Source organism: Corvus kubaryi, unplaced genomic scaffold (genome assembly GCF_017639235.1).
Source record: "Corvus kubaryi isolate FWS band 111438036 unplaced genomic scaffold, C.kubaryi_AGA036_p1.0 37382, whole genome shotgun sequence".
Classification (NCBI taxonomy): domain Eukaryota; kingdom Metazoa; phylum Chordata; class Aves; order Passeriformes; family Corvidae; genus Corvus; species Corvus kubaryi.
This window is the reverse complement of record NW_024581124.1, coordinates 7,314,272-7,340,550: the sequence shown is the minus strand read 5'-3', so window position 1 is coordinate 7,340,550 and position 26,279 is coordinate 7,314,272. Positions and strand designations below refer to the sequence as shown.

Here is a 26,279-nt window from a genome sequence, read left to right as displayed (position 1 = left end):
GCACAGGAACACCCTCCTTAAAAATGCTCTTGGATCTGGTACATTCTGTGCTACCACAGCCTATTCTTTTTGCTCCAGTATTGTGTTTCTCGCTCCCCTGCTGCTGCCTTTTTCACCTCAGGGACGCCTGCGTTTTCCCAGGAAGAGCCACGCAGTTAATTAATGATGCCTGGGCTGCAGGGAGCTGCCCACACCAAGAGCAGAGCCCTGGAGCTGCTCGTGCTGGTGGAGGCATGGGATGAACAAGATGGATTGTGCCCCTGCCCTGAACTGTGCCTGCTGCTCCTGCCATCCATCATCATCACCACGTGCCTGGGAAGGGGAACTGCTTCACCCAGGAAGGGTCAGAGCAGGGAAAAACTTTCATACATCTCTATTCTCTCTCCAGAAAGTGGCTTAAATCATGTTCCAGGGCAGTGGATGCAGCACTTGAGCACAGGAATGACAGAGGAGCCCCCTCCCCTGAGGAAAGGGAATTTGTCAAGCTGTGTAAAGCATTTTAATTACAATTCGTATAACATGTATAAATAAATATTACATTCTTTCAGTCTACAATGCATACTAGGCATACCTTGTTAAAACGTCCATCTATGTTACTGGGTGGCAGGATTGACTCTGTCCAAGTAAAAAAAACCGAACTACGGAGTTTAGTAATTAAAAAACCCAAAACAACGAAATAATGGCAAGGACAGGACGATGCAGGTGCTTCTGGCTAACATTCAGGACATAACACTGCTTTCCAAAGGCCGGATGTGCCACCTCCTTTTAGTTACCAGAGGTTTGGGAGGACAGTGGTTTCCTCACAGAACAGATCTTGATCTGTGTCCTCCACAAATGTGAACTGGCACCGAGCCAACACAGTTCTGCCACTCCACGAATTAAATCTCTTATTTTGTATTTGCTTCCCATTTATTACGGGGTTGGTGTTTGTTTATTCAAAACATCAGCTTTACAATCTAGTCTAAAATTTTCAGTCTGAGCTGGTCCAATGGCCAAAGGAAAAAAAAAAAAAGAAATTTATAAAATAGCTCCAGTATTTCTTGATTTTGCTCCAGCAATATTTCCCTCCCTCCCAACAGTGTGTCCAGAGGCCAGCTCTCCTAGTACAAGGAAATAAAAGTTTGGGGGCAATCAGTGTCTTTCTGTCCATTCTTCTTCTTGCTTTCAGAGCTTGATGAGAGCTGGTGAATATTAGAATAAACAGAAAATTCCAGCACAAAATTATGAACTCATGAACTTGGTGAAAAACCCCTAAACAAACCAAACTCCAGGCTGTACATATTCGGCCTGTGATGGTGTCAGTTCCAGGTACATTTAAGATGCACCAGTGGGGCACTCCCATCGCTTGGTACTTCTAAAAGCTAACAAAAAACAGCACCTTCTTCCCTTGGTGAAACGCAGGAACTTTGGTTGTGGAAATTTAAAACGAGCAACTAAACAAACAATCCAAACCTGAAAGGAAAATGAAGATTCTTCCAACCAGAACGTATTTCTAGCTAGGGTGAAATGGAGGCTCAGGCTTTCGGAAGAGACATGGAAATTATTAGTCAATACTTATCCCCTGAATTCTTTAAATGACAGGAGACTGTTTACAGCTAACTGAGAAACAGAACGTTCTTGGCCCACTGTGAACTTACTGAATTTTAAATTTTCCTGTTTTCAAGATATTTAAAAGAAAAATACAAGAGGGAAAATGATTCTGTTTCAATTTACAAGACAAATGGAAAAGCAAAAATGAAAATACCAGGTAATTTCTTCCTCCTTCACATGTAATGCCAAAGACACATCTTCAAATGAAGGAATAAAAAGAAATGGCTTAAATACCAATATAAAAAGTCTTCTTGTGGGTCATATGTCCATAACTGTGATGTGTTATTGGAACCAGAACAAGTTATTGTTTGCCTCTTGCTCATTCTTTTCATGCTCTTATATTCTCTCATTTCATTTTACAGATATTTTTGGTACTGTGAAATATTACCATCATTATTATTTGTATGACCCATAAAATCAATTTTCACAACCTCATCTTGCCCAGTTCATCACATTGGTCATACCATTTCCTTGTTCCTTTCTGCTATTTATATTCCACTTCCTAAATCCACGAGTAGCAGAATAACCACTGGAAAAAACCCCAAAACCAATAAAACCAACGAAACAAAGTGAAAAAACAAAAACAAACCACGGACAGTTTGGCAAATTTCTTTCCCTGATTATAAAAACTGCCTCATCATTTCTCCTGGCGATTCCTTCCCCTCCCCCTCGTCCGTCCCAATATATACTGTAGAACTGAAGGCATCAAGGTGTGGTTAAACCCCAAAAAAACCCAGCAAGGAGCTACACTTTGTCTTTGAACTTCCCCATGTAGTTTCGTATCTCTTTGGAGTCCCCCAGGTCCATGTCCTGGCACACCCACTTAATGTCATCGTCATTGCTGCTGAGGATGGAGTTGACGGTGGGGCAGCCGTCGTCGGGCGGGATGGTGGTGAACGTGGTGAACTTCACCCGCTTCCGCTTGGACGTGGGCGAGTGCAAAGGCTCCGCCTTCTGCTCCTTGCCCGGCCTCCCCCCCGGGTCCGCGGCCCTGTGCACCTGGCTCTGAGTGTTCTTCTGGGCGCTGCCATTGAGCAGCTGGTTGCTTTCCTCGCTCCCCGAGCCCCGGTCGATGATGGTCGTGTGCTCATCCTGCTGAGGTGACGCATCTGCTGTGTTCTCCAGCAGTTCCGCCTCGTTTCCCAGCCACACCCAGTCGTGGGAGTGGGTCATGGTGGTCTGTCCTTCCACCAGGACCTGCTTGTGGCGGTACTTGAGTGCAAACGTTGCACAGTTGATGAGGAACACCAGGATCGCCAGGCAGAAGACCCCCAGCAGAGCATACATCCCGATCTCCAGGTCACTGAGGCCCCGGGGTGTTTGCACCAGGTCGCTGTCCTCCATGCCAGCCCCGCCTTTGGGCAGGTCCACTTGGGCGGGGAAGTTGGTGAAGTCAATGGGGATGTTCTGCAGCTGGCTGTCGTCCGAGAGTTTGCCGCCGTCCAGCCGGTTGTTTCTGATGACTTTATTTTTGAGGATGGATTTTGCCGTGGTGCTGACCTTCCTGAGGGGCCCCTCCTCCCTCTCTGCTGAGGAGCCGCCGTAGTAGCGCCCGTCCTGCCCGTAGCGCTCCTGGTCCGAGGCCTTGTGGCGCCGGTCGCTCGCGTGGTTCTCGATCTCGTCCGCGTCGTAATCGCCGCCCACGTCCGCGTCCGCGTCGTTCTGCCCAAACTTGACCTTGATGTTGCCGCTCCCCACGGCCAGCACGCTTTTCCTCTTGGACTTCTGGCAGGCTTCAGAGATCATCATGTCCACCTTGATCAGTGCTCCCTGGCCCTCGCCTTCTGCCGCCACAACAGGCCATTTCAGGGCAGGGCTCTGGTGGATGGACACAACGGCTTCGTCCAGCGACACGGCGGAGAGGGAGAAGTCCTTGGGGTCATAAATGTCCAGCGGAGTAACAGAGCTGTCACTGAACTGGACCCAGGTGCTTACCACAGCTTCCTGAAAGGAGAGGGACATGGTTAAAGACAGGGCCTTAAATAAATCAGCTCAACCCCCTGCAGCTCATCAGGCTCCCAGCTCTGACTGGCAGCTGGAGGAAATGGGAGACACCGGCTCTGCACTGCATTTAAAGCAAACCAAGCCCCGACTGACGGGGCGCACAACTGGGCACATTTGTCACTAAAGGGTCCACTGCTATCCTCCCTGAGAATGTTTTGCAGAAGGACATGTAAAATAATTGATACGAGATGTCCTTCTCACCAAAGTACCCATTAGCAGGCTATAATTTTACAAGCTTTGTAAGGAAAGTCGTTCCCGTCATACAAAAGCTGGAAGAGGCAAATCAGAAAAGTTACTAGAGGCACTCGACAGAACACTTATTTTCCTCGTGTTCTACATGCACAGGTGTCGTGGGGCGCTGTCAAATTAAGGCATGAATATCTTAGCAGGAGTAAGGAGCTACCACAGCATCTTGGAAATGGCTGGAGCAGAAGATTCATCTGAAAGAAAAAGACTCACAGAACAATTGCTGTTTTGCTGGAGAAAGGTCTAAGTGAAACACAAATTATCCTTGAGACAACTAAAAAGTCCACCAAATTTTTGTGTCAAGCAGAGGAGGATGGGGATTCTGGCATGATCTCTACAATAAAAATACAAATGGCCTGGATTTAATTGGTCTGTCTTTGTTCTCTGCAGGTAGCACTGTTAGAAGTCATCATCAGAAGCAAACACAAAGCCAGAGGTCAGCTCTTTGCCATGTGAAATCCCTTCCAGATGATACAGATATTTACTTCTCCACATCTCAATAGCTTTCTTTGCGGGACATTTCTTTAATTTTTCATTTGTTCTGTGCCTTGCCCGTTCAGGCAGCAGACGGCCAGGCAGATTGCCAGAGTGCAACTTCCCACAAAAGTGAAGTTCTTTGCTTCCCAGACTTCAACCACAAATGGCTCTAATAACTTTACACTTGGGTACATCAGAACAACCGGGCTGAAAAACCAGCACTGGGGAAAAACACTGCCACCCTGTTAATGTCCAGTCATAATACAAATTTACAACTTAATATGGTTTTCAATTGGCTGCAATTTGTTATGCTATGGTCATAAACAAAGAGAATTGCTACCCTTCTAGTTGAATTTAAAGCTTTTTCAATGAAAACAGCAAGGGGCATTTAGCTGTGCAGAAGGTTGGGTCATACTGAATATTTGATTTCCAAAGCACTACCAGCAAGTACTTGAGGGACTGAAAGAAGAAAAATAAGTTGTGGCACAACAGGAAAGAAGGCGAAGTTCTTGGTGATTCAAATTTACTTCAAAGAGCTGAAATGGAGCCAGGGTAACTCAGAAGCTGGGAAGAGTGAACTGCATAAGGAAATTAAAACATCTGATCTTTCATCGGAGAAACAACCCTGAAATGGCTGAACAGACAGAAACACAAAGCTGCAGGGCACAGCTCGAATTTCTATCACAGAAATCTATAGTAGAGCAACGCCGGTCACAGGAAAGCAAAGGGGAATTTTTAATGGATATGTGCAGAGAGGAGAAGATTCATCTCCTCAGGCAATTCAACACCCTGTTGCTTTCCTTCTCCCTAAACAAGAGGTCAGCCTCGTGTACCACTGGGGAAGATACACTGACTTTCCATCAGCCTACGCAGGGGAAAACACCAGCATCATTTCCAGCACATCATCACTGCCTGCCCGCGGTGCTGCCTTTTGGAGAGCAGCCTGAGAAGGGAAGGGCAGAATTTTGGACAGGTAGGGCTGGAAATGATGACACCTGTGCCTCCTTCCCAGCTGGGAACATCCACAGCTCCGCATCTCTACAAGACTCACGTCACTAAATCCTTTGTGCATTTGGACTAAGTTGCCAGCAACTTCAACTTTTATTCTTTACGCCATTGCTCTACTATTCTGCATTCCTGGTTTTATGAAGCAGTGACAGAGAAAAACGAGATGGCAGTCAGCTGAAATTTGCAGGCACACATGTGATTTACCGTAGGTAACAGAGGTGTGCACTGGCTTAGCCATTATTTTCTACCACACTGACGATTTTTATTTCCAAGAGAACCTTTTTTCAGAGGAAGAACCAATTCTTTTCACAGCACAACATTGCCGTGGACAACATTAATTAAAAGGGAAAGAAAACAAATGAAACAGGGAGAATTTAAAATCCTGCCAAAACATATTGTATCAGCCCAAATATTCCATTTGAGATCATCTCCTCTCATTCACATCGTTAGAGGAAAGCCAAAGGCAGGGGAAGGAAGTGAATTTCCCAAATGATTATAAATTCTGGAAAGCTAAAAAGAAAAAAAGGGAGGAAAAGGAAATGATTTAGTGCCACGTCCTTCAAGGAGCTGTTTCTGCAAATCTGGTGTACCACATCAATAAATCCCCTCCACATCTCTGACAAGGTCCTCCAGTTACTCTCAGGAGATGAAGATGGATTGGAGCCTTCTCACCTGCGAAGTTGCTGCCCCTCGTCTCATGCCCTCAATGCTGAGGTGACAAATGCTTGTGCTCTTAAATTATCAAGCATAAACAAAGACTTTGAGGGATTATCTTGCTTTCCAGTCTTTCTTTCCCCCACTTTTCCTCTCTCTTCTCTTCACACACACACACACACAGAGGTGCTCAGCTGCTCTCCCAGAACGAATGACCCGCACGGACACATCGGTGCCACTGCTCCCCACAGAGCAGGAGGATCTGCAACGCTGATCATGATGTGAAGTGAGTCCAAGAATGTTCACTGGATCATGTTCATGACAGCAAAACCCAGTACAGAGATGTAGAAACTGCTTCCCACAACCACTGTTGATTATCATCAGGCTTTCCTTAAGCACATAGAAAACTTCATCAAGACATATTTTGTCTGAATTTTCCCTTGTGCCTTTGCTGTTCTGTTCCTCCATTACAGGTGTAATTTCAGCTCTTGATCTGTGGCAGTTCCACCACCTTTTCTGGCCCTCAATTACATTGTGGCTTACCAGTCCAAAGATACCATTTGATAAATCTTCTTGGATAAACTGGTTGCATTTTAGAGAATTCTGCTGCTTAGAAACAAAGATCAGGATATTTGATTTTCTTCCATGCTCAGAATAAAGAGGCCTTTTAATGGTCTTCATTCACTATAGCACAAATAAAAGTATTTGTGGATAAGCCCTCAGTTGCTGGGGTCAGCTGCAAGAATCCTGGAGTGAGGCAGGACATGAGAGGAAAGAAATGGTTGGCTCTGCAGAAAACAAATACATCCCTCCCTCAAATAAAGGCAAAGGAATACTGTTCTCAGCAGCTTCTATTAGACCAGCACTGATTGTTCTGTCTGGGGACTTGAATGCTGGAATGGATTTCCCCAGCAATTTTATCACATGAAATATCAAAGTATTACATGTGCATTTATTTTTAAGCCTGTGGCTGGTGTAGTAAGAATTGGGCTTGATCGTTATGATGTGGAAATGAAAGGCAGCCAAGACTCAGATCTTAATTCAAACCATGCATTCCCCCACTGTGTATTTCTTTCTCTCCTTTCTGTCCAATCTGCTAATGTGACATTCCTTTCCAGTGGGAATTTGCTTGTAGTTGCAAGGGAAGAATTCAGATTCTAATCTAACAATGCATCCCTTCTTCCTTTCCCATGCTGCTTAATTCCTTTGTCATTCCCGTGAGCCATTACATTGCTCTGTCAGTTCAAAGAAGATATAAATACAATTTAAGTGTAACTTCCACTGCCAGGGTGGGGTAACGAATCCACACCATAAAAATACTCCTGGTACCTGTTATTTAACCGTGAGATGTCAGTGAATTCTCAGAACTGGTTTGCATGAAGGCCACAAGCTAAACCAGACCATCCAAAAGGCAGGGACATGGGAATGACCCCGGCTTGTTGTCCTGACCAAGGGTGCTGGGCACCCTCCCCTCCCAAGCAGAGTGAGAGCAGCCATCCCCAGCCTCAGGGCTGGATCTTGTCACTGATGTCAACAGGCCCTACACCTGGAAACACAAGAACTTGGCTTTTAGAAAGCACCAACACTGCTCTTTTTCCCTGAGAAAACGTCTGCAGTTTATACATTAATGCACAGAGCTGTTTATTAAAGGCCTTTTTTCTTCTTTCTTCACTGACCCATTCCAGTTCATCAGACCCCTTTAGACCCTACAGTGACAAAAAACCTGGGTATGACTCTGAGCTTCCCTGCAGAGCCAGCTGAGCTTTGAGAGTCTTTGAAGCTCACTTAGATCAGAAGACACTTAAACACTGTAGGTTTTCTTTTGTTTACATTTTGGAGAAGCCTTTAAGATGACAGTGTTGATTTAACAACCGTCAGCAAGCCAAATGGAACAGCTTTCCTACCTGAGCAGATGGCCACTAAAAATAGATTACTCACAGCTACAGTTTCCAAATTTTGAGAAGTTACTTCATCTTTGGTATTTAGAAGTTGGTCAACCTGCATCTATTTTTAGGCACCTAAATCACTGATCCACTTTTCAGCGCCAATGAGCTCCCTATTGATTAAAAAATAAGATGGGCTCAGCATCCCTCAAGGTCACCCTGCCACAGCAGGTAATTAGTTGCCCAGCTATAGACAGAGGTATCTAACTTAAGGCATCCAAAAAAAGGCTTATCTTCTTTCGAGTGCTTTGTATTTATGGAGAAACTGCCAACTTTTCAGGTGTTTTGGCTGCTTTGTGCTGCGTATGCAGACAAGATGTGCTCATTATCAGCCAGTCATTATGGCCACTGAAAGAAAGCCACAGCACAAACTCCGAATTCGTTCCTGTGCTACTGAAAGATCTGCACCAGCACAACCTGTGCAGTGCTTTGTGCCTTGCACTGCACCCACAGAGGCACTGCTGGCTGTGCTGGGGACAGTGCTGGGCCTGCACAGCCCCAGTTCCCCAAGCACATTTGTTCATCTGGGCTGCAGCTTGGCTGCTGGAGGTGCTAAAGGGGAGCCAGGGAAAATAGCTGACCAAGAACACGACTCTTTTTTTTCTGTGTGACCATGCTGACACATACCCAATTGTTCCTGAGGGAAACAAAACCTTCAGCTGTCTTAATTTTGTTTTTCAGTTGCATCAGTAAGGTTTGCATGAGTTATTTGGGCCTTTTTATAAACTTGCTTGAGAGGAAAAGACACTTAAATAATGAAGTTCTCACAATGTTCAAGTATATGCTTACTCCTGGCCTGTCTCCTTGGAAAAAACCCTCTTTCAAAAGGGCTTGATTTTCAGAAAACACTCAGCACTTGCCTTCAAAATTCCAGCTCAGTCAGGATCTCAGCTGATGCACTCCAAATCATGAGTCACTTCTTGCAAAATTTAGCCACAAACATTCCCACATTTGCATTAATTTTTCTAAGGGAAAGTGACTTAAATGTTATATCCTTCATTCAAACTGCAAATGAAAGGAAGAGATGTCTGTGACTCTATAGGTCACTCCTACGCTGTTTCCTTCCATTTATTTCCCAGTGTGAAATCTATTCCTGTCTTGTTTTTGGTGATGGAGATGCAAAGTCCCTGAAGTCTTCTCAACAGTCTACAGGCTGAGGGAGACTTAGGCTGGAGGAAAAACAAGTGTCTTACAACAGGGTAGAAAGTGAAATGAGCTCAGCCTCTGGACAGGGAAAGCGTCCCAGAAAGCAGGGGCTGTGCTCAGAGTGAGCAGGCACGGTCTGGAGCCAGACACTCACAGGCTTCAGCAGGAACTGGCCCTCACAGATGTCCCGAGGGAGGAGTGATGCTCCCAGCAAAGCCTTCCATAGGGAAGCAGGCTGGGCATTCCTCTTTTTCGGGGAGAAGAGGAGGTGTTGGAAGACAGGCAGAGGCAATGGGCAGGCTCCAGAGGGGAGCTGGGAGGAGAGGCAGAGCCTGGAGGGGGAACCCACCAGAACGAGCTGCTCTCTGCTTGTAGGGAATTGGGACAGGAGGCACCAAGCACAGGAGCAGTGAGAAAAACCCACAGATCTGGGACTACTCCTGACAACCTTGGGCATTGCAGAGCCTGCTGGAGAAGGATTTCCACTGCCTTCTAATGGGAGTCTGGGTCCTGGGGCTTTTTTCCCAGATGGAGTCTGGAGAAGAAATAAGGAAGATTTTCAACTTCTATAACTAAGAAAAAGGTGCTTGATTGTCTCTTGCCTCCTGTTTTACAGTGGGTATCTTCAGTGAGCACAGATGGCACGGTGTGACCCGCAGGCCCAGGACAAGGCCAGCAGGCCAGCAGCCCTTCACACTGCCCAGCAGCCCCAGGGCAGAAAACACTGCTCAGAACCAGGGCCTGACATCCCCACTCACCTCTGCTTCAGAAAAGTGCCACTCCCAGGCACCTGAAATTGTCCTGCAGAGGAACAGCAGCTTAAACCAAATATTTCACTGAAATCATTTCAGAACATGGAGGCTGGGAAAAATCATTTCAACCCAAACCACGTTTACACATTTTTACTCTTTTGTATTCCTTCCTAACTTGCCAGCTGCAGTGACATATAGTGACATGTCACATCATATTGCCACGCCATAAACAACAGGAGGTGTCACGATGGGCACTACTGGAATGCCCTGGCAGAATAGGCCACAACCCAATGCTGATAAATCTCTCTGCATACTCAGAACAGGCCATCTATAGATCTGAGAAGCTGACAGTGGGACTGGGCAGCCTTTCCAGAGCCACAAGCTCTTTTATCTGCAATCAAAGCCATGATTTTTCCAGTGCTGCTGCAGAACAGGATTGGGTTAGAAATGCTTCAGTTTTTGTTTTCACAGTCTTTGAAGACAGCATGCCAGATGTGGTTTCTAAGCCCTGAAGAAGGGTATAAATGGGTTAATTACATAAGATTCTTATGTTTACAGGATGCAACAAATGGAACAGATGGGCACCACGTCCTTCTAGTTCAGACATTTTCCTGTCACTAAGTTATAAAACAAACGAAATTATTTTTATGTTCCAGAAAATTAGGTAGCAATAATCATGAAAATGGGCCATAAAACTTGACTTGAGATCTCTCCCTATCTATGTGAGATGAAAAACAGTTTCTGCAGGAGGAGTAGCTGTGGACAGACTTAATTGCATGGTCCCCAGTCCCAATCTTCAAACTACCGACTGAGCGAGCGTGTTCCAGTGCTCCTGACCCTTGGGTTTACTCTGGGCCAGAGTGACTGCTGGACTTCATCTGGTGCTGTTCTCCAGTCTTCTTTTCCACAGAGGTTGTGACCTGAGACAAGCTGCTTGAAAGACCCCCTTTAGAGAGATGGGAATTTGCTGGCTTAAGATCAGCACATGAACTGGATGAGGAAACCCCCAAAATCCGTATGAAAAATAAAAGGAGAGACGAGCCTGGCAGTGTGTCATGGCTCCAGGAGGGAGAAGAAATGCATCTGGCCATCTTCTGCCTCTATTTTACAGCTCTTCAAGATATTAAGCTGTGACACACAGAGCTCTATGCTCTCCAGCATGAAAAACAAGGGCGTGCTCATACAGCAAACCAGGATCACTGGCCAAAGACTGCCCATGCAGTGAAAACAACACGGGTTCATTAGCTAAAGAAAGGGTATTAAAAATGTAAATAGCATCAACTTGAGCGTAGTGAGAACTTTTACTGCAGATGAAGTCCATACTTGAAGGGAAGAAATGACAAGGCAACTCCAGAGTACCTGCAAGGAAAAGCAATGAACATGGACATGGACTACACCTGAAGTCTAAATTCTGAACTCGTTGTGAATTATCATCTGTACTTCACACTGGTGAAATTCTGCCCCATCCCAGAAGGCAAACCCAGTAAATCCAGAGTGCACAGTACCTGCTTAGGAGTGTGAAGCAGCTCTTGGGCAACAGCTGTAGCCACAATGGCCCTGCTGGTGGCTGCACTCGGCTGCAGGAAGAGTGAGAGCCCAGACACCAGCTGCACCCCCAGGTCTGTTATGGTCACTTTGTCATCCAGCACAGTCACTGTCTTCTCTGCCAGGATGGAGTCAGACAGAGGAGACAAAACCTTTGGAGAAACACAACACAATCAACTTAGGAAAAGGCTGATCAATTATTATAACCTTTCTTAAGGTCATCGTCCCTTCTTGCCTCCAAAGCTTTGCACACAGAAATGCAGAGCACACAGAAAAGGGAGTCTGATCTCGTCAGCAGGGTCAGAAAACCTGAGTGGAGGGGTTATGGCTGAGAACCATCCAAGACTGGGAGCTGTCCTGTCCCAGCTGTGTTATTTGCATCGTGTCACCATGAGAGTGGATTTAAAATTTTCTTCTCCTGTTACTCTGTGTTCCCGAATGGATGAGCTCGTTAAACTTCCCAACTACTCCAAAGGGAGGCTAGCAGCCTAGGATTTGTCCTTCACTTCTCGGCTTGGAAATTCTTGTTCCTCTTGGTTTTTTTCTGTTTCTGATGGAACATCAAGACAGCAGAATATCCTTCCCTTCACTGAAACTAAGGGCCACGCTGCTCTCTTTAGGGAACTACGGATAGCCAGTTCATGCACATGCTGTCTCCTCCACCTTCCTCATACCCACAGGCTAGATTAGCTCTATTAACCCTTTCCACACCGGCTTTAGTAAGGATTCCCATCTCTAACCCCACACCGAGGTTCTCTGTGGGAATGGCAGCGTGTGGCAGTCACAGAACCATCCCAGAACCCCTGCCCAGAGCAGGTACCTGCATCGTGGTCATTCCCACTTCCCGTCCGATCAGGATCCTCCCTTCCTGCAGCTTGGCAACGTGAGGATCCTCCAGCTTCATGAAGTCCCTGACCATGTCTGTGATGTCGAACTGCCAGTCGGAGCCCAGCAGGTAGCTCAGCTGCCCCCAGGGGCCGGAGTCCTCAGCCACGAACTGCGTGAGCACCCTGACCATGGCGTGCTGGTACTGCAGGGTGCAGCCCCTGCCCCTGCGCTCATCCTCATCCTCGTCGTCGCTGTCCCTGGTGGGCCTTTTGGCAGCAGAGAACGAAGCATAAAGAAATGTTTTCAAGAACATCAGTGAAAATTAACGTTGGAGTGCTAATGGAGAGTGCCCCCTTAATGGAGAGAGCCCTCCCTTCTGGTTTTTTGGACCATGGATGACCCATGGCTGGAGGAGCACACAACTGGACTGTGCCTCTTTTCCATCTGTGCTGCCATCTCCAGACAGCAACTCTGCCACTGGACCTTACCACAGTTCCACACTGTACTCTGTTGCCCAAGACAGACACGTGCACAGGAGCAAAAATCCCACAACTTCTAAAAGCTTTATTTTATCTGCAGATGCCCAGTGCAAATCTGGAGATTCCAGTACTGCTGCTCCTCAGGGGAAGACGCTGCATTTTGGGAGCACTCATTTTACAAATCACCCAAGAAATGTAGCAACTCAAACCCACCTTTTGTTGGAAACAACAGGGACTCGCCAGCCTTTGATCTGGCTCAGTTCAGTGTCGGAAATGTCGATCTGAAGGGGCAGGCGAGGCACCCACACCGTGATCTGCAGGGGAGCACTCAGGTACTGGTACGTGAAGTTCACAAGAGCATTCACCTTGCCTTTCATCTCCTTGCCGTTGACAAAAACATAGTCACACCTGTCAGAAACCTGAGAGGGGCAAGAGACAGGGGAAGGAGAAAAGGTGATCACTGTGACAAAACAAGCTCCAAGTGTAATCCTGGCGGCTCAACCCCAAAACAAACAGAAAAGGCTCCCTTCTCTTTCTGCATGTTAATGATGGCCTTGTACAACGGGAGCAGATGAACACAAAATCCTTCCCTGGCTCAGGAGGCACAATTATGCTGGAGATGCCTAAAGATTGGATACTATTTATGAAGCCTGCGGTTGATTTTCCGTCTGCGATGCAGCAAGCTACAAACCAATGGCAGTGCTGGGGAATTCGTAATGAGCAAAGCTCCTTCCCAGCTTGGTCAAGAGGAACCCAGCAAACCCAAACTGGTCTCCACAGGGGCAAGCAGCCAGTCAAAGCTCTACCCTGAGGATGACCTTCATCAGGGGGCGATGCTGCTTTCAACACTGGCCCTGCAGTAGATTTCACCCACTGAAGAGTAGCAGAAGTCTACTCATTTCCCCTGCAATAAACATTATCTGTTTATAAATGTTTACATTTTGATTAAAGCTGTAAAGTATTTCTAAACGCTACAGTAGATTTATCATTAATATGTAAATGCTGTCCTGAAATATAAGCAAGCATTATCATAGTCGTGTAAGAGTTATATCAGTAATCACTTCTTTAATCAGTGTTGTAATTTACAGACCATTGAGTTTTCTCATTTATTATGTTACTGAGTACTAGTGATAAAATCACTCCTGGATATATAAATCATTAAGAGAGATGCAGATAGTATGAAGTGACTCCATGTGATAAAGTCATTGTCATTTCTATTCCTAAAGGTGTCATAAATGTCTGGGGAAATCCTGTGGCACATTAATCATACATTAAGTGGTGAGCAATGGGAGCTGTTACATTACTAAATGAGCTGGTATGTCTGCAGAAATTAACAGCAAACCCAGAAGATCCCAACTCCTGCTCTTGCTCCCATCCTGTCAGAATTCTATTTCATCACCCCTAACGAGCACGGGTAATGGTGGAAATGCATCTCCCCACCTGAACATAGATTTGTATTATCATCTGCTCCCTTTTATCCATTCCCAACACCATTTTATTCAAATGAAGATTATCAACTGGCAGTGCTGATGTCCCCAGACTAATCCAACAGATGGATGTCCTCTGTGACCACAGATGCAGGAGCTGAACTGCTCCCAGTTGGACACACACATCCCGTTTGGATCCTCTCTCGGGTTCAGGCACTGCTCATATTCTGGTAAAATATTTGATGATGAAATTGCAAAAAGAAACTTCAGAGAATGTAATACAAACATGTCTCTGCCTCATTCCCTCAGAGGGTTATGCTCTGACAGCTCTGGTCACTGAAGCACTACCACGTGCAGCAATACCTGACCCATCCCTCTCTTCAGGCTTCTCCCTCAGACCATCTGAGGCCGGTTTAAAAGCCTGAAGGGGGCAGAAATGTCTTCATTTTAGCACTATGAACGGCATGGCCTAATTTTCTATCTATTAACTTGAATGGCAATACAGGAACAGGTTTAGCTCACACCAGGCTGTTTCAGAATGACTGTTTGATTAAATCTGAAAGTACCGTGCAGCAGAGGTCACGAGGAACCCAATAATATGTATAATATCCTATAAAATAGCAGGCAGTTATTCAGAACACACCCCTAGATGGGTTGCTTTTTCTTTCTATGGTGTCTCTGCATCAGCTTCACCCTGGGAGAGGAATCATCCTGAAAATGTTTCTCATTAAACAACTCCAAGTGCAGGCAAGCAAGGGCTGCATGTCAGGAGGCCCAGCCCTGAGCTCCTGACCAGGGAGGTGTTTCTGCCCAGAGCAGTGAGCAGCCCCTGGGATGTCCCAGGGACACTCAGCCCCTGTATCTGAGCTGCTGATGTCCACCCTATGTCTGGAATATGTGACAAAGCAGCTTCAGATAAAGCTCTTGGCTCTTCAGCCTTATCTTCCTTTGAGCAGAAGTGTTTGGGAGGCTTGTCAGCAAAATCTAATTGAACTCTGCTTGGAGCAGCAGCCATTGCTGTCCTGAAGCTGGCTCCATCCCACCCATTTCTATGGAGTTCAACCCAAAGACAAAGTAAATGTTCTGGTTTAGTTGTGCAAGTTGCTTATTTATGCACCATGCAAACCACTTGCACGTGCTGATAAAAGATTTCTGACAACACACTCAGCTTCAGACTGGTCAGGTCTGCTCTAGATGTATGATTTTATACTGCCTAAAGCTCTGTGTTGTCAGTAACTGAACAAATCTAACTGTTGGGGAAAGAAGAAGAATAACAATAGTAGCAAAACTGCAATTCCAAAATGGTTCTGGGCTGAGATCCAATCTCCATCTGTATCTGGAAAGCTGCTATAAGCCTTTGTGGGTATGCCACAAACAAATGGCTAAACAAGTCCATCCAGCATCCTAAGGAGGTGGCTGAGCAGCCACCACAAAGCCTTTCAAACTGCTCTTGGTTGATATTTATTGCTGGACATGCATCAGCAACAGTGGCAGGTCTTTAGGAGCGGCATTGCGAAAAACATTATTCTCTTCCCCAAGAACAAGCACTGCTAATGTCCCTACACATGCTTTTCCTCTGCTCCTGTACTTCTGATAAGGAGGCAGCACACACAGAGGAAAGGAGCACAGCTCATGCTCTATTGTGTTCCTGTAATTCTGTATGCATTTTAACTCTTTTCAGGTACCCCTTCTGGAAGCATCATCCATTACTTCTGACAGAGAAGGGCAACACTTCCCAACTAGTGCTACACAGGAGAAAGCAGCTCTGCATCTAATCACCAGGTGGGTGTGCTCTCTGTGGGTTAATGATGATTCACCTCTCATGAAATGTTCAGGTAAAGCCATTCCCTATCTACAGCTTCTGTAAGCAACACACCTCAGCTAAGCTCAGCCACAGCAGGAGAAAATGAGAGCAAGTGGGTTTGCTTTCCTTGCCCATCCCTCACACAGCGTCACTTAAAAAATAAATATACAGGGTTTCTCAGCCTTAGAGAACAAATCCAGATCTGCTACAGTTTACAACACCAGCAAGCTCCAGGCAAGGTCTGATTTTCTGAGCAGACACCTCTCACCAAAAAAAGGGTACAGGTTGTGTGGTGCCACAAGAGAGCCCCAGCCCAGACTAACCCAGGTGGAAGTAACACCCCAGACAACTTGGTACAGGAGTTACTCAGTGCAGGCTTGGCAAAACTGCTTTGATCTGTTCTCCTGTGGGGTAAAACAAGCTGGAAACACAGGGCTGGTAGGGATGACCAAAGGCAATGTCACATGGAATCATGGAGGAAGGATAGAAGGCAGATTAAAGAAAATGGGTCACATTAGAACTCAAAATCTCTTCTTTTTTTTAATTAAAAAGATGTATTTGTTTAAGGGTTTTTGATAGATAAAAGTGCTTTTCTGTTTTCCTCCAGGCTTCTGCCAGGTCAGGGAACAGTGCATGGACAATCTCTCAGCTGTGGGTCCTGCCCACTCCAGGTCAAGGAGTTTCTAACAGAAGCTGGAGACTCTGTGAGCAGTGATGTGTCTCTCATCTCCTGTAGTATTTATGCTTTTACTATGAAAACATCTTCCCTCTGAAAGTGCTTTTCATCTCTGGCATCAGAAGAAGTGAGCAATGATGAAGGGAAAGCCTGCTTAGCCACCACCTTTAAGTGATTGGGTTTTTTCTTTTCTGCTTAGCAGATCAGCAAGAAGTTTTGCATTTTAAAGAGCTCTCTGATGCTATTTCAGCAGTTTCTTTCATTATTAAGCTGCATTCAGCTACTTCTCCCTTTTTTCTATTTTCCTAACTTCTTTCTCCAGATTAAAACTAAAATAAAGAAGCAGACAGCAAAAGACAGGGCTAAGCACAGTTCCCCAGAGGCTTCCTCTCTGTCTTTTTCCTGGCATTACATTTTTGTGCCCCCTTGTAACAAAGGCCACTGCCTTTCCAGATGACTTGGACAGATTCTCTCTGCAACAAATCACATTTTATTGAGCTGACAGAGAAAACTGCAGCCTGGAAATCAAGAGAGAGTCACTCCTGAGCCGCTACCTGTGGCACTCTGGGGACTGAACCTCCCTCTCCACCTGGCCCTCAACAGATGGGCTGCAGTGGATTTTAAGGATATTCCTGGTACTGATGCCACTCAAATGCAGAATCTCTGGGTCTTCCTTCACTTCCTCCTTTCAGATTAAGGTTTTGATCCCACCATGACCCCTGTACTGCAGAACTGCAAGAAGGGAGCACGAGCTGCTCGGGGTCACCAGAAAGGATGAGCCAAGGACACCTCGGACACCACAGCCAGAAAGGGGCTGTTGGCACCTCTGCAGAATATTGGGTTTGCTGGGTTCAATTCCACTACAGGTTCCTGAGAAATCTTCCTTCAATTACTGGGGGAGGCAGGTAGTTTTAAAAAGACAAATTTCATGTCAAATACAAGCTAAGGCTGCCTTTCAAAAGATGGTGAACTCAGAGCACTGTCTGTTCTGGTTCGTGTCTGTTGTACACAGGGGTGGAAAGAATGACAACTGTAAGGCCTAAAAATAAATGAATGGTTGCCTCTGTGAGTCTACTGTAGTCTGAGCTTGTTTATACTCCCGTGGTTTGCACCTCTGGAGATACCAGCCCAGTCTCTGAAGGGCAGTTCAGAAGGACAAAGAGAGAAGGTTTTAATGCAGCAATCCTGTCAGGTTTATGGAGACTGAAAAACCGTGAGGCATCAGTCTGTTTTGTAGGTAGCAGTCTGTGTGGCCTTAGGAGTGAGGAGACATGGTAACAGTGGGTGTCCTGCTTGCATTCATCAGGTTCAGAACCTTGTGTTTTTGTGTGTAAACCCATTTACCCAGTTCTGCTGTACTCATGTAAATGTTGCTAAAATATTCAAAGGTTATATAAATGTTTAAATATTTATGACAGCACTTCTGTGAGCAGAGAGCTTTTTCCAGTGTCTCTTAAAGGAATCTCAATTTCAGTGGAAAAAAAAATTACAGGATAATCAGTAAAGAATAGTGGTGTTCAGCACTTTTCATACATGAGACTCTTCGTGTTTAGCTCAGTGTCATCACTCTGACACGCCAGGAAGGCACTTGGAGCTCATGGAGGTCAAGCTTTGGGAGCAGCCATTCATTCCATTACGGAACACAGAGCACCAGGATGACCTACTCACCACAGACTAACATGTAATTTATAGGAAATATTAGACTGCGATAATCATTCCACAAGCTTTTTGGATAATTCTTTAGAATTCTGTAATATTCATGTCCTTGCTATAGAATCTCTCCTAAGATTTCTTTTTAACAACATCCTCTGTAGAAAGGGAATTATCCTCTATTAAATTCTACAGGTTTTGAAAGAGAAACTCCATGTATCTCTCTAGCTTTGATTCCAATTAAACACTGTGGTCTTATACACAAAGCAAATCCTCTGCTACATGAACATTAGGCTTCATAAGAAGGATTTCAATGCCTGGCTGCATAATCCCGAATAATCAGTAACCTAGTGGAAAATGGAAGCTGTCTCAAGGCCCATAGTACTCATTTTTTCAAATTAAACTGTTTAAGTCTGATAGAAGTTAAAGCTTCAGACCTGAGCTCTTCAATGCTATTTACAGCTCTGTGACACTGCTAGGGCAGCCTTTAGAATGGAAACCTCCATTCCAGGAGCTGCTAATTGCTGCAGTGACCTGACTTGCCAGAGCCACCCCAGCTCCCCTGATGCTGCTGAAACTCAGTGGCCCAGCAAGTGCAGCCAGGAGCTGCCTCCCAGCACAAAGGTAAACACAGCTCTGCAGACTGGGAAAAATGGCAAAACTGTCATCTTCCTACAGGAAAGGCTTGATTTCATCCCATTTCGTCCAAGAATAACCCCGAGAGTTCTTTTTGCCTATGACCCACCAAAGGAATGAATCTGTTTCTTGAAATAGTTGAGGAAAAACGATTCCCATTCTGGGCCCAGGGAGCAGGGCAGAATTAACTTTATTAACTGACTCAAGCCTCGTGCTGCCTCCCTCAGAATGAATACCTGCAGCTCTCAGTGGGTAACAGGGCGTGTGTGCCAGTGGTGCTTCATGCTGGCAAACAGCTGCCACATCACACACGTGGGTTCCGTCCCCGTGGCCAGTCCTCAGGCAAGGTTCCCAGCAATCCACATGAACAACACAGGGATGGAGCCCCGAGCACTGAAGAGCAGAACTCTGTAAAATCAGGGACATGGTTTGGACGCAATTTGGGCTCTCTCTGCTGAGCAGGGTCTGCATTTTCAGTATCAGCAGCCAGATTAGCAAAACTAAGCGGAAACCCCCCAAAGCTAGAGAGCTTTTCTTAGGCAAAGGCTGTACATTACCTAATCTCATTACAAAGATTTCAGCAGCAGCTTTGCAGAGCAGCAGCAGTACATTTAACTCACTGAATATCATTCACTAGGACGGAACTGAGAGAGTACAAGGGGCACAAAATGCCAGCTGAGACTGGAGGGCATCTATTTGCTCCCAAACGACCAGCTTTTGAAGCTGAACTGTAGCTGTGCTGAACCACGGGAGCTCTCTGCAGCTCACATTATCACAGAACCCAAAATCTGTCTTGTTTTGTGCACTCTCCAGTCAAGCAATTTCTGGAAATGGGGACGAACAGAAAGCTTGGCTCCTGTCACTGGGGATATGCCAGCCTATATATGCAGCATGGCCCCACATATTTTGCCTGGCAAAGCAAGATCCCAGGGTGAAATGACTTTTAATTCCATCTACACAATCTGGGCAGTAGTTGTGCATTTGAGAACATCACAGGGCTCGTCTTTTCCTAACTCAGTGTGTATCACACAATACACAGATTCACAATGTGTAAATTACAACCAGGGGCAGAGAAGCAAAGTAGAAGCAAACCATCCTCCCCTCTGACTGCATTACTCAGACATGCCTGGAGGAAACTGCTCCTCTTCCCATCACATCTGCAGCTGGAACAAGACTGGTGGTGTCTCTCCCATTTACTTTCCCAGTCTTGATCTTGCAGCTTTGGAGGTGATTTTGAAGCACTTTCTGTGGAACCTGAGGTACTGTTACTGCTACTCTGACTTTTCACTGGCTGTACTGGTTCTCCAGACCAACACCCCCAGTGCAGGCAGGGAGCTGGGTGAAGGCACGAGAGAACAGGGAGGCAAGCCTGAGAGGATATGGTTTAAAGGTTTCTTCAGCTGCCCTTGGAATTTTTGCCTACTATGTGATGGCAAGGTATTTACAGCTTTTATTGCTGAATGTATCTCAGTCCATGCCAATTTTGAGCCTCAATTTCCACAGGGGCTGGCTGCTGGGGGAGTGGTGGTGACCATTAGTGACAGAGCATCTCCTGTGAAAGCTCCACCTATTGCTGTCCTACTTGCTCTGTTGGCATCTGGCAGAAGCGTGCAGTAAAGCCTCATTTTTATAAAGCTCCTCTGAAGTTTTGCTGCTCTGCTGATGTGTATTGATCCCAGTAAATCACAGGACTATTGAAAGTATGGAGGAGGGCAAGGAGGTGGACTTTCTATTTGCTATTCTGTTCAGAATATAACAGAACAGATTTGCCAGAAGAAAATCCTTCAAAGTCACAGGGGCTTCAGAGCAGCAAAACAATGGCATTTCCACGCTGTGACTTTCTTCCCTGTTTTTAAAGCTGTTCCGTTTCACACCAAGGACTCTGTTCACACAGCATCAGAAGGGGAAAGAGGAGCCACCAGAGAAACAGGCTGCTGGCTTTGGGCTCACAGAGAGACGCAGCTGCTGCTTTTGAGGGCTTTCAGGCTATTTTGGGGTGTGGTCAGCAGGAACTGCATTTGCAGCTGCCGAACATAAACCACAAACCCTCATGGGCAGGAGGCTGGTGGTGGCCCTTGGGGTACGGGCACCACGCAGGGATGTGACAGAGACCCCACAGCTGCTCTGTGTCCCTGCAGCCCCGGGCAGAGCCCTTGCTCAGGGCCCCAGCAGCGTGGCTGGGCTGTGGCACACGGGCTGAGCTTGCACATCCTCACCTGGAGCCAACCAAGCCTGACCATGAGCACACAGGTACTTTATGAGGAATGGCCCCACTTTTACATTCCTTCCAGAAAGTCACCCAAGTGCTTCATTTCCTAAATGAGAGCACTGCTCCAGGTGTGGCTGTGTGGGGTGAAGTACCTGCAAGAGGCATCGCCCCTCCCTGAGCAGGAGCTGCTGGTTTGGATGGACCCTGAGCCCTGCAGGACTGACAGAAAACCACAGAGGAGAGCACTGAGTTGAAGTGACTGCACAGAATATGGCCTGTCTGTCATTAGACCACACTGGACTCCTGGGAACCCACCTGGTGTGACTTTCCATTTCTCCCTTTGTTTTGCAGGGTTGAGTTAGCAACGAGACCTGTTTTCATGAGAAGTTTATCCACCTACTCGATATTCAGCAGGCTCAGCTCTACAGCACTTGCACCCACCTAACAAACTCCAGACAGAGTTTTATTTGACCTAAGTAAAAAATAAGCAATAAATTAATTGCATTATATGCACTGTAGGAGCTTTTCAATGGAAGCCAGTGTTCTTCCTCGATCCCAGCAGCTGACAGGAACCACCAGTTCTTTCCAGCCAGCCCCTCGTTTTTATTTTCCCCTATAACCTGCACTAAAAACATAATGGGAAGCCCTAAATCCTCTGAGGCTTGAAGTCTTTGCAATAAAGTCCCATGTGAAGAATATGAGTGTCTGCTGAGGTGCAGAACTGCAGTGCCAGGCTGGGCACTCCGTGGGCAGCAGGGGCTCAGAGGGATGAGGGTATGCACAACGTGTCCATGACATGCCAGAGTTTCTAATAGAACAAAATCTCCTGGAACTTCCCCTTGGAAGCCCCACCTGCATCCCACACCACTGCCTCCAGGTGCTGCTGGTAGGGCAGCTCAGGGAACAAACCCTTGGATCCCATGGGAAGCTCTGTTCTGAGCAGATTTAGCTTTCCTCTGACAGCCACTCATGAGAACCCTCATTTTTATACTTTGGCAATATCTGTTCTAAAGTTTCACTGAACCAAACCCAATTATCTCCAAGCCATGCTGGGGACACGAAGCACTGATTCTCTGGGAGATCAGCTCTGTAATGCTCGTGATGGAACACTTTAATTTCAATAATACAGGACCAAATCCTGAACTAGCCCCATGGAGAGCAACACAGCAGATATTTATTTAGACCCTTCCTTAATGATCTTGAGAATCCCCACACTCATCAGCACTGCACTGCTCCAGGACTGCCCCTGCCCTCAGAGGACAAGGGATCCCCTTCCCCCAGCACAGAACCACTGGTTCCAGTCAGAGCATCTTTCTACTTGGTCCCTACACAGTATGATGAAAGGAAATCCATAGATCTTCTTTTTGTTTCGACTTTTCTTTTCCTGGAATAGCCATGGCACTATGATGAAATATTAACGAGCCTGAGGCACTGTCCCCATACCATTAAAATTTCAGGGTCAGCTATAATGAGTGCAGGATTGAGGCTCAAGAGTTTGACTCTTTAAATGCTGCCTGTAGCTCAGCAACTCAATCCACTGGCAGAAAAATGCAGAACTCATCTTTTAATAAAGATACCCATGGATGCCACTGCCTAGTGGTTCCTTTGCCTATCTGAGTGCAAACAGTTCTTCTGTTTTTAGCTGTAAAACACACTGCAAGTTTTGCAAATACTGGAAAGCAAGGAAGAGCAGTGAAATTTGTTTGTAGCAAAATAAACAGCTGAAGAGGTTCAAGCATAGTTATTTGTGTAAGACTGGGTATATTAAGACAATAGCAAAGCATCATCCAAATAATGAAGTGCTGACAACTTCTCAGCAAATTGGGTATTGTGATATGGTTCCAGATAGAAAACTTAGAAAATAAATGACTACAATTAGTACACAACTATTTATTTATCTCTTGCAAAGACGGCCATCTGCCAGCTTCCTCCTTGGCAAATTGAGGTGCTCCTGCATCGTGCCTTACCCAGCATCCAGGCTGACCTTTAATCTGAGCAGACACACAAATGAACAGCAGACACCTCAACAGGAGCTCGAGTCTCCTCAGTGATCATTAACTGCATTTCATAAACTGCTTCCACTACAAATGCCAAAATATCCGAAGTATTTATGAATCCTCCATGACTGTTTCGTACCAGCCTGTCCCTGATGGCAGCAGTACCCACAGTAAAGTTATTCTTGTGTGTAAATTATGGCCAGATTGGGGCTCTAAACAAGATCAGTAACCTTGGCAGGTGTCCCTGACTGCCCCCACTATTGCTCTCAGAGTGTTGATACCAGCAGCAGTTCCAGACTTTTCCAACCATTAAGGCAGAGCCCAACCATGAAACCCTCTAGCCAGATTTTCAGCCCCCAACTCCTCTGTTGCTTTGATTTGGGATTTTGTTTGAAGCTGCTGCACCAAGACAGGGACAGCTGTGACACTGTCCTGGACTTCAGCTCCCAGCAGAAATTCCTGACACTCCTGCAGTGGCCCTACCTGCTGTTAATGTCATCCTCTAGTCCTGATTCCCAAGGGCAGCAGAGCCCAGTGCTCATCAGCAGCCACTGAGGGACATCCTGAAGGCCAGATCTGTGTTTCTGCTCCCACTGACACCCCCAGCAGCTGCACGTGTGGCCCAGTGTAATCTGAACCCATGCTGTGATCTGAATACACCTCAAAGCTATTAATGCCCCTTAAAATGAGCAGAACCAATAAAGGAGGTCTGCAGAGTACAGTTCAAGGCTACCACACTGAGATTAGCCTCCAACTTTTAATTTACCAACTATAAACACCAGCACTACAGTAAGAACACAGTAAGGTGTACAACATCCCCTCATATAGCATCAGGGTAAAAGTTGGTTCAGGAATGATGAAATACAAATCTGAAATGTTTACAGCAGCTGCTGAAATACACAGAGCACTGAAAATGCTTCAGTCCAGGTTGTTTTCATGGAAAACCCCAAACTTAAGTTCATAAACACTATTGAAAGTGCTCAGACTGGAAATGTCACTTCAAGGCACTGCAAAGCTCCTGAACCCACTGAATTTCCACTTGAATTCCCAGCAGATGGAAAGGAGCCTATGCATGCAACTGCAATTACCATTAATGGATCCAGATATATGGATTCTATTGGTAAATTCCAGCTTAGCGAAATAAAATTTGGCTTTTGCTTCCTTTTTAGTGCCGTAATAAATTTTGTGTCCACTTTTAAAAGGTTGGACCACTGTGTGAAAGTCTGGAGCACTCAAAGGCATTTAAAGTTCATGAAATCAGCTGTAAATTCGGAAGTAAAGACTGGGAACTATGAGACAGTAAAAAAAGTGGCAGTCAGCACATTCAGACAGGACACAAACTGTGCACTGAGCTGCTTTGGGACCATGATTATCACTGGGAAACTGTTACCTGCTATTTGATAGATCCAGACAGATCCTTATTTCAGATTTCCACGGGGTTCTGTTACTGAGAGCAGTGTAACTGCAGCCCAACTGAAGTAAAAATGAATACAAATAAGCTTTGAGCTGATGGCCAATTGCTGGGCAGAAGCATCACCTCTAAGCTCTTTACATGAACCGTACAAAGGGACGTTCATTCAGTAACTAAATATTACAGGCCAAGTGCTGACAGGCACTGAGCATCTTCAGCTTCTGGCCTCACTCTGTCAGGTTTGCCTGAATCCAAAGTTACCAGAAATTCCACACAATTAAAAGCAAACAAAAGTATCTGCCTGAACCTCTAGATAACAATACAAATAAGTATTAAATAGCTCTCAATAGCTCTCATCAATAACTCCTTTTTTGCTCCTAAATTTGTGGTTTAAAGTAATCTACATGGCTTTAAAAGAACTATAAACTCATGCACACAGCCCTCGTACCATGGGCTTTGCCCAAAAGACATAATTTATGATGATGGGATTTTATTTTTAAGCAGAAAGGTTACTCCCACCAAGGTCTCTACACCAGGATTTCACAGAGGAAGATGCTATTTCTAAAGAACTGAACATAAAAGCTTGATGGGGAATTTCAAAATGAATTAAGGATGAAAGGCCTCTGTGCTCATTTGAAGCTTTCTGAGTGCTTTTTAACATCTGAACCAATTGAAGATGTCAATTTGCCTTGAACCCCAAACCACTTCCCCATGTAAAGAAAGAAATTTCCTGGAAACAAGAACATTCTGGATGGAAAAAAGAAACCTTAAAAAGCCTTTTTTTCCTTTATGATGAGATGAGAAAACCTTTTTGTTCCAAGCATTTAACTGAGCAGTGTTTTTCAGCCAGCTGCATGTTTTACAGCAGTTAGCACTCATGTCACAGCCACATCCCTCCAGAGGCCCTGCATGTATTTCCAAATGCACAGGAGACAGCTCCCCTCGCCATCTGAGCAACTCCAAACCAGTTCTGAGGAGAAAGAAATGGCACCTGAGGAACGTCCCTAGCAGATTCCAACAAGTGCTGTGTGTTAACTTCCCGTGCTGTGTGTTAACTTCCCGAGCTGTGTGTTAACTTCCTGTGCTGTGTGTTAACCTCCCGAGCTGTGTGTTAACTTCCCGTGCTGTGTGTTAACTTCCCGAGCTGTGTGTTAACTTCCTGTGCTGTGCGTTAACTTCCTGTGCTGTGTGTTAACTTCCTGTGCTGTGTGTTAACTTCCCGAGCTGTGTGTTAACTTCCCGAGCTGTGTGTTAACCTCCCGTGCTGTGTGTTAACTTCCCGAGCTGTGTGTTAACTTCCCGAGCTGTGTGTTAACTTCCCGAGCTGTGTGTTAACTTCCCGTGCTGTGTGTTAACTTCCCGTGCTGTGTGTTAACTTCCTGAGCTGTGTGTTAACTTCCTGAGCTGTGTGTTAACTTCCCGAGCTGTGTGTTAACTTCCCGAGCTGTGTGTTAACTTCCCGAGCTGTTTGTTAACTTCCTGTGCTGTGTGTTAACCTCCCGAGCTGTGCGTTAACTTCCCGTGCTGTGTGTTAACTTCCCGAGCTGTGCGTTAACTTCCTGTGCTGTGTGTTAACCTCCCGAGCTGTGTGTTAACTTCCCGTGCTGTGTGTTAACTTCCTGTGCTGTGTGTTAACTTCCCGAGCTGTGTGTTAACTTCCCGAGCTGTGCGCTAACTTCCCGAGCTGTGTGTTAACTTCCCGAGCTGTGCGTTAACTTCCCGTGCTGTGTGTTAACTTCCCGAGCTGTGTGTTAACTTCCTGTGCTGTGTGTTAACCTCCTGAGCTGTGTGTTAACT

At 45.8% G+C, this 26,279-nt stretch overlaps 1 protein-coding gene across 3 annotated transcripts in view; it reads right to left on the bottom strand.

Annotated features, from left to right (window-relative positions):
- Positions 1–476: 476 nt before the first annotated feature.
- The window catches only part of TMEM132C (transmembrane protein 132C), a 193,023-nt gene continuing 167,220 nt past the window's right edge, over positions 477–26,279 (bottom strand). For all 3 annotated transcript variants that reach the window (XM_042034988.1, XM_042034986.1, XM_042034987.1), the window contains 4 exons: positions 12,886–13,091; positions 12,186–12,459; positions 11,326–11,517; positions 477–3,534 (listed from right to left, as the gene is read on the bottom strand). In XM_042034988.1, coding sequence (XP_041890922.1) covers positions 2,335–3,534; positions 11,326–11,517; positions 12,186–12,459; positions 12,886–13,091 — 1,872 coding nt within the window. In that variant the 3' untranslated portion in view covers positions 477–2,334. The remainder of the gene's footprint in view (positions 3,535–11,325; positions 11,518–12,185; positions 12,460–12,885; positions 13,092–26,279) is intronic.